We start from the raw sequence: 13,869 nt of genomic DNA, 5'->3' as shown, positions 1-13,869 counted from the left end.
ATTATTAAATTATTAAATGAATCCACTGATAAACACTGTTTTGTATGCTCACTGGTCATTGATTTAGTAATTATATCAAAAAAAGGGCTTGATCTAAAGTGAAAATTAACTCTCAGAATGTGTGTTAATTCTAGTTGAGGTTTTCATAGTTTTTATTTTAAGATGAAGTTCAAGAGAGAATTCAATAAAGAAACACTGGAGTAACAAGTGTGTTTTGGAAATTGCTATTGCTTAATGAAATTAATGGTATCACTTAGATACTTTCCAGTTTACCAAATTCAGAAAGCTAAGCACATAACTTACTAGTTTGTTTCTCAATAATCTTCCTATCAAGGCACATTTACCATTTTCTGAATTGACCATAATACATCTTGGGGGCACCCTATTTGTTGGATAGTTTTATTAGTGAAAACATGAGGAAGATGGACTTTTAAGAAGAATATACTTGACCAGGAAAATGAAAATGGAGAAGGACTGATTTGTTGTTTCTTTGAATTTACATAAAATGTAATCTCATTCCAAAAGTCAGAGGTGTAATAGGTGCCGAGAACCTCTGAACAGGTTCCCATAGGCTATCATGGCAGAAAAAATGCCACCAAGCAGGCGGCAGATTGGGCTTAGCTCAACCTTGGTAGGACCGTAATTCTCACAGTAGCTTTCTGTCCCTCAGGCTACATATTGTAGAGCTCTTTCTTGTGGATTAGAACTTGTGTGTGTGTGTCCTGAAAAATTTTCAAACATAAAGAACAGTTGCGAGAATCTGAATCCCCACAAACCCCTTGTCTAGATTTACCACTTGCTAACGTGACGTCACATTCACTTTACCACTCTGCACAGTAGTAGTATTTCCACTCAACAATTTGAGAGTAGGTTGCAGACATCTTAAACCTTTACTCCTAAAGACATTAGCATGTATTTCCTAAAAATAAAGACATTCTCCTATGTAGTCATAGTACAAATTATTAAATTGATTAAATTCAGGAAATTTCACAATGGCACCGTATACAGTCTGGATTAAAATTTTTGCTAATCCTCCCAAAAATGTCCTTTGTAGTGACATTTTCCAAACATAAGATCATGCATTGTGTTTAGTAGTCACTACATTTTGTTGCTTTGGAACATGTCACTTCTGTTCAGAATTAGAGGGTAGCCTCTTGACTTTCCCGCAAGCTCTATTGAAAAAAAAAAAAGACACTGAGGATTTCAAGGTGGCGGCTTGCTAGAAAACCAAATTGCCCAGATAAGGGGGACTTCTTTGTTTTTAACTTGGAAAACTTTGGCTGGGTTTTGGTGCCTTGACTCAGCAAAGTCTATAATGCAGCAAGGCTTGGTAAGCATTAGAAGGGGTACTGAAGCTTTCCTTTATTTCATAATCCCAATTGTTTTTCTAGAAACCATCAATAGCCTCTAAATGACTGACTCAATTTTTGGATCCTATTCTCATGACTAAGCTTTCCCTACTAGTTTGATTTGAAACCAGCGCACTATAAATGTCTCTATGCCTCTCTCTCTAGCTATTCCGGATTCCAGCACTGGGGAAACCAATCTATGCACCAAAATGTCTAAGTCTGGAAACAAGGTAAGTTAGCAGTCATACTGATTTATAGCCTACCACTTTCTTTTCCTTTGTACCTTTCTTTCCAATGTTTCCTTTCTTTTGGAATGTTTCCTATTTTCCAATGTACCTAAAGATACACTAAAAGAAAGGTGGAGAAAAGCTTTTCTTCTTTGCCTGAAGGTGAGTATGATAGTGGTTTGAAGGCTGGGATTGGGAGAGAAGATTAAAAAACGCTCATTATATTTTCTACTCGGACAGAATTCCCCAACAGTTTATTAAGGGCTTGTCTTTGTGTGGGGGGCGATGTTCAGTACTGTGCAGGTATATAACAGCTAAATATCATCATGATTTCTGCCTTCCAGGAACCAATGTTCTGTGACTTTCCCCAGGAATAGGACATGCTGATAAAAGGAGTATGTGGAGTAGAAAACTTTTAGTGTTTAGTTAAAAACTGCTCTGTGAAGGGCGCCTGGCTGGTTCAGTCGGTAGAGCATGCAACTCTTGATCTCAGGGTTTTAAGTTTGAGCCCCATGTTGGGTGTAGAGATTACTGAAAATTAAAATCTTTTTTTAAAAAAAATCTGCTTTGTAAAAGTTAGCCTCCACCAGTAATGTTCTAAAAGACCATTCAAGTGAATTAAATCCTACATATCCATTTCATTCAAGCAGTTACTCTTACCCATCTCCTGAAATAAAGTGCTTACTTACATTAGGAAAATTGCCTCTCAAATATTTGATTCACAGTTGTTGGACTGGAAATTGATCTCTTAAGCAGAGCTTTAGGAATGAGGGATTCTACTTTCATTTCTCTATTTTAGCTCTTCCACTGACAAGTGAGTGTAAGGCAAAGCCATTGGTGCCTGATTTCCGCATCCCCCCCAGCTCTTTACTTCGAAAAGTTTCAAACCCATTGAATCTTAGAAGAATAAGAAAGAAGTGTTAAATACTTGCATATCCCTCACCACTTATATTCTCCAATTGTTAGCCTTTTGCTATATTGGGTGTCTGTCTCTCTCTTTGTACTAAACCATTTGACAGTAAATAGACTTAATTCCTTGGCCATATTTAGGCATGTATCTCCAAAAATAAACATATTATCATTATCTTGTCCCCCAAATTTGTAATAAATATAATACCTAATATTCAAACTATATTCAAATTTCCCCCAGTTGCTTCCCCAAATGTGCTTCATGGCTGGCTTTCCCCCTGATATAGGATCCAGTCAGGGATCATGCATTACCTTTGGTTGCCATGTTTCTTTAACCATTTTTTCCTTTAGCCTCTTTTATATGGAACAGTCGCCCTACCTTTCTGTTGTTGTAGTTTGAGACATTAACATTTTTCAAAGTCCAGACCAGGTGTCTTGTAGGAAGTCCTGAAATCTGCATTTGTCTGATTGTTTCCTAATGTTTAGATTCAGACTAACCATCTTTGGCCAGAAAGTTACATAGGCAACCTCAAATATTTCCCATCACATCATGTCAGGAGGCACCTGTTAATTTATTCCAGAATTGGTTAGTGCCTGATTTTTTTTCCACTTGGAAAATAAAACTAATAATCATACTCGTCATCTAAAAGATTTTGGGAGAAAAATGAGACAGTGTCTTTAGTGCTCTGAGGTTCTTGAAAGCATGCCATGCAAATCCCACTGAAAAGAATTGTAAGTCCTTAGAGGAATATCCATGTGCCTTGAGGGAAGACTGTTACAGAACCCTCTTTGGGGCGGCTGGGTGACTCAGTCAGTTAAACGTCTGCCTTCGACTCCAGTCATGATTCTGGAGTCCTGGGATTGAGCCCCGTGTTGGGCTCCCTGCCTGGCGGGGAGTCTCCTTGTTCCTCTCCCTCTGCCCCCACTCCTGTTTGTGTGCTCTCTCTTTCTCTTTTTCTTTCTCTCAAATAAATAAAATCTTTAAAAAGAAAAAGAACCCTCTTAGATGAAAATGCCCCCACTTTCAAAGATTTCCAGAGTAGTAATAGTGTGCTCTCTTATTTCTTGTAGCTGCCCTGTTCATGGTGGTTAGCTAACTTGCTTACTAGGCCAAAAAAGCAAGTTAATCTCTTTCTCTATTGCTTCTCCCTTTCCCGCCATCTTACTAGCAATTTAGTCAGAGTTATAGGCTTGGCAAAAACGATGCATTTTACGAAATTTGGTTTTGTTACCTCTGGAATACTCAACATTTTTCTTTGTGCTATATTGGATTAATAGGCTATTTTTCAAAAACTAAACGAAAATGAGAGGAATTTTGTAATAATTTCTAGGGAAATCTCCAGCACTATTTCTGAGCTTTCTCTACAAATTTTTTTTGCCCAAGAGTCTCAGCTCACCATAGAGTAGATTTCATGGTCCTTCTGCAAATCTACCATAGAGTAGATTTCATGGTCCTTCTGCAAATGGAAATTGAGTAGAAGTTCAACATTCTCTAGGCTCTGAGATTTGGAAGGTGTCCCACTGAAAGGAGAGCTTGGTTCTGGAGCTCAGTAATGGCTCCATGGCAACACAGTACTTTGTTTCAGCTTTGGAATGGCTGGCTAGTCTGCTGGAAGGGTGGCCAGCAAGGTGACCTTATAGAACATCCTGTATATAGATGTTAGCCAGGCAAATGAGCAGGGGGCACTAAGTGTGAGAAACATTCAAGTAAAAAAGATACTAACTTTATTTCCTATAGCATATCCCTTGCAAAGCCTCCTTTTTGGGTGACAAATTGACCAAAAACCAAAGGTAATTTGAATTAAAGTTAAATTAAGGAGTTTAGAATCTATTAATTCTTAGTGAAGTTACCTTAGTTTTCCTAAAGATCTTTCCACAGGGCTTTGGGGAAAGCTTCTCAGACTCAGAATCAGTGTTGTTCCATTACTAAGAGAGTAAATGGTGTTTGTGGAACAGAGTTAGCTGTGCAGGCGGGAAGACAGCAAAGGGAGAGAAGATAAAATGAATCACAGGTCACTAACCAGGAGTTTTGCACAGCAGTCCACTCACTTGCCTGCAACGAACTTGTAACTAGCTATTGACCTTAGGCAAGTCACTTAACTTCTTTATCTGTAACAACAGTAGCAAAAGTTTATTGGCAATTATGAACCAGATTAAACTAAGTGCTTTATTGGATTATCCCTCCTCAGAACAGTCCTCTGCAGTGGATATTGTTATCCAGTTTTACTAATGAAGAGCCAGAGCTTTAGAGAGAGGTTCAGTGGCCTATCCAAGGTCACAGAGCCAGTAACTGGTAGTGCTGCAATTTTGTTTTCATCTGTAGACTGGGATGCCATGTAGCTCTCAATCTGCTATGCTGAAGTGGGAAATGGAGCTGGAAGAGAAATTTGGGAGGGGAAGAAAGGAAATGAAGTAGATGATTTAGTGCTGAGCAGGGGTAAGGAAGCTCGTAGGGAACAGGAAACAGAAGGAGAGAGACAAGCAGGATAGATTAAGGTGGAAGGAAATAACCATCAGTAGGCTATGATCTAGAAAGTCTCCCCTGGGGTAGAAAACACTGAGGTTTTATGGCCTTTTGCAAGTCATTCTTGGTTTCTACCTCTCCATCATTACTTACATCTGATCAGTCACCAAATCCTCCATTCCTTTTGACCGTTTGTTCCCTCCGTGTCCTCAGCTAGCAGTTGGCATTTGGTTGGCCCACACCATCTCTCACCACACCCATAGCAACCACCTGCTTCCACGCGCATCATCACCAGAGGGATTCTAGCATGGCATCCGCAGCAGGCTGCTGGCTTTATTTCCGAATACTTCTTATATGCGCAGACTCTATATGCGCCAAGCTTGCGGAACTACTTGTCCCTATAGTGGGCCATGTTCTTTTATTCCTTTGAACAGGTAATCCTTTTCCTTTGCCCCTGGACAGAGATCCTCTCAGGGCCACCTGGCTCTACTCCTTTCCTGTGAAATGCTTGACCTGGTTTTCTTCTAAACCGATAACGCAAATTAGCCACAAGGTGGCAGCATAACGCTGGGGAATTAACTGCTTGACTCCATGACACCTTGCTTTCCGTTTCAATGATAAACTAGCATTTATCTTGGAGTGTGGAATTATAGAACAAGAAGGGGCAAACTCTACAGTCTATTTGGTCTGGTGGTTTTCAGAAACTGCGTCACGAAGCCCCAGGAGTGCCTGAGAACTCTATTTCCTGTTGAAAATAGGAACGTTTTATTTTTACAGCCAGGGCTTCAATCTAGTCTAGTCCTTCCTCTGACAAGCGGGAAGCAGGAGCCCAGAGAGGCGGCTTGCCTAAAGTAGTGAGTCTGACGGTAGAGATGCAGCTCAAGAGCCCAGGTTTATTATTTCCCGGTTCTCAGAGCTGCGCACCGCCGTGCCATTAGAGGTCTCAGGTTTACCCCAGAAATTGTGGGAGAAAACTCGGTAAAGGGTTTGAGGCAAAGAACATTCTTGACTTGTCATTTTGTTGCTTTGTAACTACTCTGTTGGCAATAAAATAATAATACAGAACATAAAATATTGTCATGTGTATGCTCCACATCCATCTAAAATAAGCTCTCTAAAGCTAAGGTACGTTTTATTTTTCTCTATATTAATCTTCCATTATCACCTACAGTGAATGCCTGCATTTGGAACTCACTCATCGTCATCCAACATTTATTGTGGGTTTGTCCAGTGCAGGATACAGGGGTCCATAGCTTAAATAAGGCTTGGTCTTTGCCCCAGGAAGAAGTCTAGGAGTCTGATGGGAGAGAGATATATAAGTGAATAATTTATTTTCTTATGTGATGAGTACCGTGAGTTATGGGAACAAAAAGGAGGAAGCCATGAACTTGGGTCTGGCTTATCTTAGGGCACTCTTTTGTTTTGCTTCATTTTAAGCCTTCAGAAAGTTCTCATTCCTGTTGTTGACAACTAAAGTTGTCTGCCAGAAGGTAGGTGTTGTGAGGTGAGGTAGAGTTCTGTATTTCCTCCTCAAAATCGAAGAGAAAGGAATTTTCAAAGTGGGGATTATGTTCTTGGTCTTTATTTTTTTATGAATAAAGCCTCCTGACTCCCCAGTTCTTCTCTTGGTCCACCCTGCCCTTCAGATCACTTTCTATGAGGACAAGCACTTTCAAGGCCGCCACTATGACTGTGACTGCGACTGTGCAGATTTCCACATGTACCTGAGTCGCTGCAACTCCATTCGAGTGGAGGGAGGCACCTGGGCCGTGTATGAAAGGCCCAACTTCGCGGGCTACATGTACATCCTACCTCGGGGCGAGTACCCCGAGTACCAGCACTGGATGGGCCTCAATGATCGCCTCAGCTCCTGCCGAGCTGTTCACCTGGTGAGTCTGGGGCCCGCTGGATTCCGCTTGCTTGCTCGCTCGCTCACCTGCTCCGGCTCTTCTCTGTCTCTCTTGCCCCTACTCCCCCCCGCCTTTTTGTTTTTTTACTTTTATGTGGAAGCATCTTCTTAACATTTTCCTACCCTTTAATGCAGTGTTTTCTTCTGTTGGCTGCTGAGGCTTACATAAAACCTAAAGTCAGTTCATCACAAGACTGAATACATGAATTATTTCCAGAGCGCACTCTCTACCTCCTGAGTACTTTAAGGCATTAAGTTTTTCCTACCGAAGGTCAGCTGTTTTGGTCAGTGCACAGCGGGGATGGGAGATCAGATCATCTGGCTTTCAAGATGGTGGGTTCTGAACCACAGCGTTCTGGGAGTTCTTGACATGTCGGTGATTTTCATAATCATCATTGTTTATTTCCTCCCTTGTTTTTCCAGTCTAGTGGAGGCCAGTATAAGATTCAGATCTTTGAGAAAGGAGATTTTAATGGTCAGATGTACGAAACCACTGAAGATTGCCCTTCTATCATGGAGCAATTTCACATGAGAGAGGTCCACTCCAGTAAGGTGCTGGACGGCGTCTGGATTTTCTACGAGCTGCCCAACTACCGTGGCAGGCAGTACCTTCTGGACAAGAAGGAGTACCGGAAGCCCATCGATTGGGGTGCAGCTTCCCCAGCCGTGCAGTCTTTCCGCCGCATTGTGGAGTAATGACGTGGATGGGGCCACAGGCTTCTCCCTGGGGGCCACATGCTGGCTAGCCTTGTCATCCAAGTAGGCATCATAAATAAAACAATTGGCATGCATTCCACTGTTGACTGTAATGCTTCTCCTTAAACACTCTTAGGGGCCAGTAAAATAGTGCCCACCACAGTGGGCAGTTACACAAAGCAACTCATCCTTCAGATGGCCAATCTGTAACTTTGTGCCAAGCAGGATGGGGCTGCACTGAAAGGTTAGAAAATCATACTGCCAAGTGGTGGTTCTCATTGCGTAAGTTTGGTATAGATTCAACAGGTACAATAAGAGCTACTGCTTATTGAGTGCCTTCATTATTCCATTTTCTCCTTACAACAACCCTGCAGATGAGGTGGTTTCTTTGCATTTTACAAATAAGAAAACAGAGGCTTAGAGAAACTAAAAAACTTGCCCAAGTTCACTAGCTGGTGATTGGAGGAACCGGGGTTTGGTCCAGGATATTTGTTTCCAGAGCCCCTGTTCTTTTCCTTTCATTTCTAACTCATTCATTCAACACCTGCCGGCTGGGGGTCCATGTGCATAATAGAAATACAAGACCCTGAGGAATTTAAGAGGTGGAAAGGGCAGGGTCCCCTGAAGGTCTCATGGAGGAGACAGAATACCTCTCAAGAATGGACAGTGAAAATAGAGCCATCACTTGAAAATGGTGGAGCCATTAAGTCACCTGAAGGCCTTTGTTTAAGATTCAGAGGTTGCTGGGTCAGTTACTTCTCAACTTTAAGCTCAATCTTTCCGTAAAAAGCACATATCAAATAATTTGTCCTGACTTTACAATAGTTGAAATGGAGTTTGAGTTTTACTCACTTTGAGTAACCCCTGAGATTTTCTCTGTTTAATCTTGATGAAGAGGAGAATGGTGAAGGAAACCCAGCGTCATTAGGAATACTTAATGAGCATCTGAGTCAACCTGGGGATGTTCTGGACGTGCCTGTCTTTAAAAGAGAGGGCAGAGCCCAGGTCTCCTAGGAGCTTTTCCAGAAAAGGACAAATTAGAACTGCTAAGGGTATTCCCTTTGTGTACATTTCAGTCCATACACTAGTGTGCAGTGCATTCTCTCCCCCAAATATTTTTCTTCATTTTGTTAACTTCCCCTGCCTTTTGTCATGTTCTCTGTTTTGAGTGAGGGACCTTGAAGGATTTGAGTAAAAGTAAGGGAGGGAGACAAGATGAACCATAGACGAAGAATGGGAGGCCACCCACTGAGCCACAAAGAGCTCTGGCCCTCGTCACCCTCCCATGAAGGGAATTCGCTCTATCTTCAAAATGAGGGCATCCAACCAAATGCTCACTCAAGTCACACTGAACATAAACATCCTAATTCCTTGGAGGTCAGGAGGAGGGTGCAGAAAGGCTAGCTGATGACCAAAGTCTACTGACACTTTCAGCGGCACAATTGCTGGAAATGACCTCAGAGATCTTGCCCCTCCTCTTCTGCAGAAGAAACGGAGGCTCTGGTAACCGTGCTTGAGGGCCAGCTTCTGCTCGCACATCAACTGCCACCATGTTCCAGGCCCGGGGGAGTCAGCCACGGTCTGTTCAAAACAACCAGAAACGCACTTCTGGCAGCAGGGTATGGAAAAATTGTCAGGATTGCTTACCCCAGTCTCGGAGAAGTAGAAGATGGCTTTTGACAGATAAAGCAGAATCACCTTTTGGGGATGTTATATGCCTCTTGGTTCATGTCCCGATCCAGAAAGGGATTGCCACCATTGTCCCCGGCTATAGACATGTCCGTCAACTTGCACTTAACAAGCATTTTACTAGCAATTGACATTTGAGGTCAAAAACACTTTATGTTTTTGTATCTATCCGTCAATCCAGTTCTGGTAGAACATTCTGCTGTTCCAGCAAAAGCCAGCATCCCACCTGTCACGCACACCAGAATAGCACCCGGGGTTGTTATTTAGAATTATTATCTCCCTCTAGCTTTTATTGTTTTGTCTCTCTGAAATGGGGGATCTCAAGAAAATAAGACCATTTAGATCATTTTAGCCCTGTTTCCATCCCTAGCATTCCTCTGAGACAAGTCTTTGAATATTTCCCAAATACAGAACACGCTTCCTCAAAATGCAGCCTCCAGGGCTCCTAGTTCAGGCCTCCAGGGTAGGGCTGCCAGATTGAATGTGGGACACTTATTAGTAAATCACAAGTACTGGGACATAACTAACTATAGACACAGTATAAGTATATCCCAAATATTGCATGGGACATAGTTATAGGAAAAAGGATTTGTCATTTGTCTGAAATTCAAATTTAACTCTGCATCCCGTATTTTTATTTGCTAAATCAGTCAACCCGATACTTGAAGGGCAAGTCAAGTTACACATGAGTGACGGGGGACTCAAAGCACAGGGAGCGGCACAGGCTCTGGAAACTGGAGACACACATCCCACAGCAGGGCACTGAAATAACAATTTTTCAGAAACGCTGTGAATCAACACAACGTGTCTGCAGCCGGATTTAGCCTATGGACCACCAGTCCCAATCTTGGCCTGTTGGAGAGCTCTGAGTATTAGAAAATGGTGCTTACACTGAGTCACAACCTGCTCCCTGTAACTCTGAACCTGCTTTCCTTCCAGTTCTCATTCCCAAGATAGCCCTCTAGGTATTTAAGGATCCCTCCTGTAAGTCCCCACACTCTCATTTCTAGGCTGAACCATTCCTGTTCCCGCCCTTGCTTCTCTCTTGGTGTGGTTGGCACCCACTCCTCATTCTGGTGCCTCTCTTCTGTGTGTTGCAGATGATCTTTTCCCCCCTGCTCAGCCAGAGCCTGACCAGACTACATCTGGATGATCGTGTCCAGTTCTTTCCCCTTCCTTTCTCAGATAAGCCATGTTCTTGACTACGCTCAGCTCTCCTGGTGCCCTCCCAACAGCCCTGATACACGGGCCTGATCAGCCTTTTCTAAGAACTGGCATTCAGGCTCCCAGGCTAGAGAGTTCGCTTCCTCTCTGGAGAGTGGGAGAGGAATGGATTCAAATTCTCCCACTTCCACGTGGGAGCTCTAAGTCAGGTTAATACAGATAACCTCAACTTCCTTACCTGTAGCACAAAAAGAACACCTACTTTGTGGGTGTTCAAGTGAGAACATGCATTAAAAACACATAGCGTGGATGGCCAATGCTCATGTTTGCAGTAGTGGTGGTCTATAAAGACTTGAGCACTGGAGAGCAGATAGTGGTTCCTGGAGAAAATATAGGGTTAGGTGCCCGTGAACTTCTGGTCACAGCATTTTTGTCAGCTGATCAACACTTAACCTTTTTTTTATGTGTGTTTCAGTTTAAAGAAACTTTATCTGATGTGGATTGTTGATGCATTAACATTGCAGGCCTGAATGAAGGTTGACAAGCAGATTCTCTCCGTAGGGCACATGGCAGCTTTCTAAGGAAAGCTTGCTCAGAACTCCAGACAGCACTTCAATGCTACATCTGGGGGTCGATTTATATAGTGAAATCACCAACCAAGAGGGAAACAAGGCAGAAAACACAGCACTACATAGACGGCAACAAAACAAAACAAAATACTTGTTTACAGTAGGAGAGCTGAAACCAGAAGGCAGAGCCTTCGTTTGACCTCAGCAGGGAACACAAACACGGGGTGACTCAAATTTTTTACTGCTCTGCTCATGTCCTTGAATGCCCTCAAAAGTACCATGAGGAGTGATTTTGGAATTAACAGTAAATTTTAGTGAGCGGGCGAATTCATAAATCCAGAACTTGTACTTTACCACTATGTTTAGCCTGTTAGTACCATTTTCCTAGTATTTAAGTACCTCTGTTACCAAACTGTTGGGTTTTTTTGCTTTATTTTTTACTCGTCTAGCTCTTTTTTATACCTCTTTCTATCCTCCAGTTGTTTTCAGAAAAGCATCTCTGCATTTTTGGCAGATGTTTCAGAGTTGGGAAGGCATACATCAGAACCATCCAACCCATCCCACTGCCTTGCAAAAGAACTACATTTCTATGGGAGTCTGGCCTCCTCTTCACTCTCTCATTTGCCTCACTTCCACCAGTTTCCAAGGGCCGCAGGGCTGTCCCTAGAGCTCACATAAATCCCTCTGCTTTCTAACTTCTACCTCATCTCTCTTATTTGGGGACATGACAGGGGGCAGTGAATCCCCAAACCGCCCTTCTAGCTCTCTGGCTGATCGGCCTGTGGTCCGCACAGGAGAGAAGGCTCCCTCATGGGTGTGTGTGACTTCAGCGCAAGGCAAACCTCTCTGTCCGCAGACAGACACCACCCACCTCTCCCTCTTCACTCAAGCGTCACACTTCAAAATCGGGGAATGTTAGAACTGCAGGGGCTGGGGGCTTTCCTCTATACCGCAACAACTTGGTAAGGTGGGGCTTACTAACCCCAGTTTACAGACAGGAAACCAGAGCCGAGACAGGCTAAACACGTTGTCCAAGGTCACCGGTTCCAAAGCTCTTGCTCTTTCCACAGCACCACATGGCTTCTGCTTCTCAGTCTTCATGAGACAGAACCACCATAGGACATATGAGAGCCTAAGAGTCAAGCTAGGCCAGTCATAGCATGGGCGATTTTCTCTTTAATTGCTCTATTGAGATATAATCCACGTGCTGTACAAGGCACTGTTTAAAGTGTAGGACTCACCAGATTTTAGTATATTCACAGATTGTTCAACGGTCACCACAGCCAATTGGAGAACATTTCCATCACCTCCGAAAGAAACCCTATACCCTTTAGGGATTACTACCTTATCTCCCCATTTCCTCCCGGTCCTGAGCAATCACGAATCTACTTTCTGTATCTGTGTATTTACTTATTATATAATAATTCACTTATTGTATATATTCACATATAATTACTTCTATATCAGTATTTACATATATATACTTATTCTAGACATTTCATGTAAACGAAATCATACATTACATGGTCTTTTGTGGCTGGCTTTTATTTTTTTAAGATTTTATTTATTTATTTATTTATTTATTTGAGAGAGAGAGAGAGAGAGCACAAGAGCAGGTGAGGGGCAGAGGGAGAAGCAGAGTCCCCACTGAATGGGGAGCCCAACGTGGGACTCGATCCCAGGACTCCGGGATCATGACCTGAGCCGAAGGCAGAGGCTTAACTGACTGAGCCACCCAGGTGCCCCTGGCTTCTTTTATTTAGCAAAATGTTTCCAAGGATCATCCATGGTGTAGCATGTATGAGTGCTTCATTCTTTTTTGTGGTCAGATCCTATTCCACCATATGGATGCTTTACATTCATTAGTTGATGGACATTTGAGCTGTTTCTACCATTTGAATATTGCTATAAACATTTATGTACAAGTTGGCATGTAGACGTATATGTCCTTTTTCTTGAGTATATAGCTAGGAGTACAATGTGGGGGGCACGAGCTCTTTCTTCTTAAATGCTGACAGCCCCTGGGGCCTTGAAGCCACACAGACTGAGTTTCGATTGTGATTCTCCTGTTTTCTAGTTGTAGTATTTAAGGCAAACACACCTCTCCTAGGCTGAGCCTTCTCCTATAAATAAAGGTGTAATTATACTTCCTTCCCAGGGGTTTTGTTGGCACCGGACGAGATAATAAGGAAGAATTCTTAGCCCAGTGAACAACCCAAAGGAGCAGGTGTTAAGGTAGCTGTTTTAAAGTCTCCCAAAGATGGGACCCCTGTAGAATGGGGCTTAAGAAGAGTTAGTTGGTGGTGAAAAGTTTGGGAACCAGTGGGCTGGTGGTGTCTCCAGCCCCTCCCTGCTTTAATGATCAATGACTTAGGCGCCCCCTGGGTAACTGTGAGGTCCTGCTTGGCCAGCAGGTGGAGGGGAGGGAGGGGGAGAGCGGAGGGAGGCAGTGGTAGGAGCTGCCTGCGAGCAGAGAGCTCCATACAGCGGAGGGGAGTAGCTCCTTGCACAGAAAAGGGAATTTAGTCTCCCTCACTTCATTTCTGCCAGGGCTTGGGCTGTCAGCTTGGTCCTCTCTTATCTCTGCTAAATGATCTCATTTCCTTTCCCTTTGGTGAAATGGCTTCTCATTTCCCCGGCACCAGTGTGGCCCTTTGTGAGTCAGTGACCATGGAGGCTCAGCACCCTGGTTGAATGGTTCTGGAATTGATTAGCTCTGGGGGAAATCCTGCCAGCACTTTGCCTCTTGGGAGCACAGCCAGCAGAGATTGTTCCCATTGTTCGCGCCCCACCTCCCCGAACAGGCCCCATTAGCCTGTTCACTGACCCGTGGGGCCAGACAATGGCAGGCCAGGCTCTAGTGCTGACCCGCACGGTTTCTCGGTGCGCGCTG

At 43.3% G+C, this 13,869-nt stretch overlaps 1 protein-coding gene across 1 annotated transcript; it reads left to right on the top strand.

Annotated features, from left to right (window-relative positions):
• The first annotated feature begins 341 nt into the window (after positions 1-341).
• Positions 342-7,649, top strand: CRYGS (crystallin gamma S). The gene is made up of 3 exons (XM_006743233.3): positions 342-1,579; positions 6,596-6,838; positions 7,282-7,649. Exons 1-3 carry the CDS (start codon positions 1,499-1,501, stop codon positions 7,552-7,554), a joined length of 597 nt encoding a protein of 198 aa, XP_006743296.2. The 5' UTR covers positions 342-1,498; the 3' UTR covers positions 7,555-7,649.
• The last annotated feature ends 6,220 nt before the right edge of the window (positions 7,650-13,869 follow it).

This window comes from Leptonychotes weddellii, chromosome 1 (assembly GCF_054177405.1).
Source record: "Leptonychotes weddellii isolate Sample4059 chromosome 1, ASM5417740v2, whole genome shotgun sequence".
Lineage (NCBI taxonomy): Eukaryota > Metazoa > Chordata > Mammalia > Carnivora > Phocidae > Leptonychotes > Leptonychotes weddellii.
This window is presented reverse-complemented; position numbering and strand designations above follow the sequence as displayed.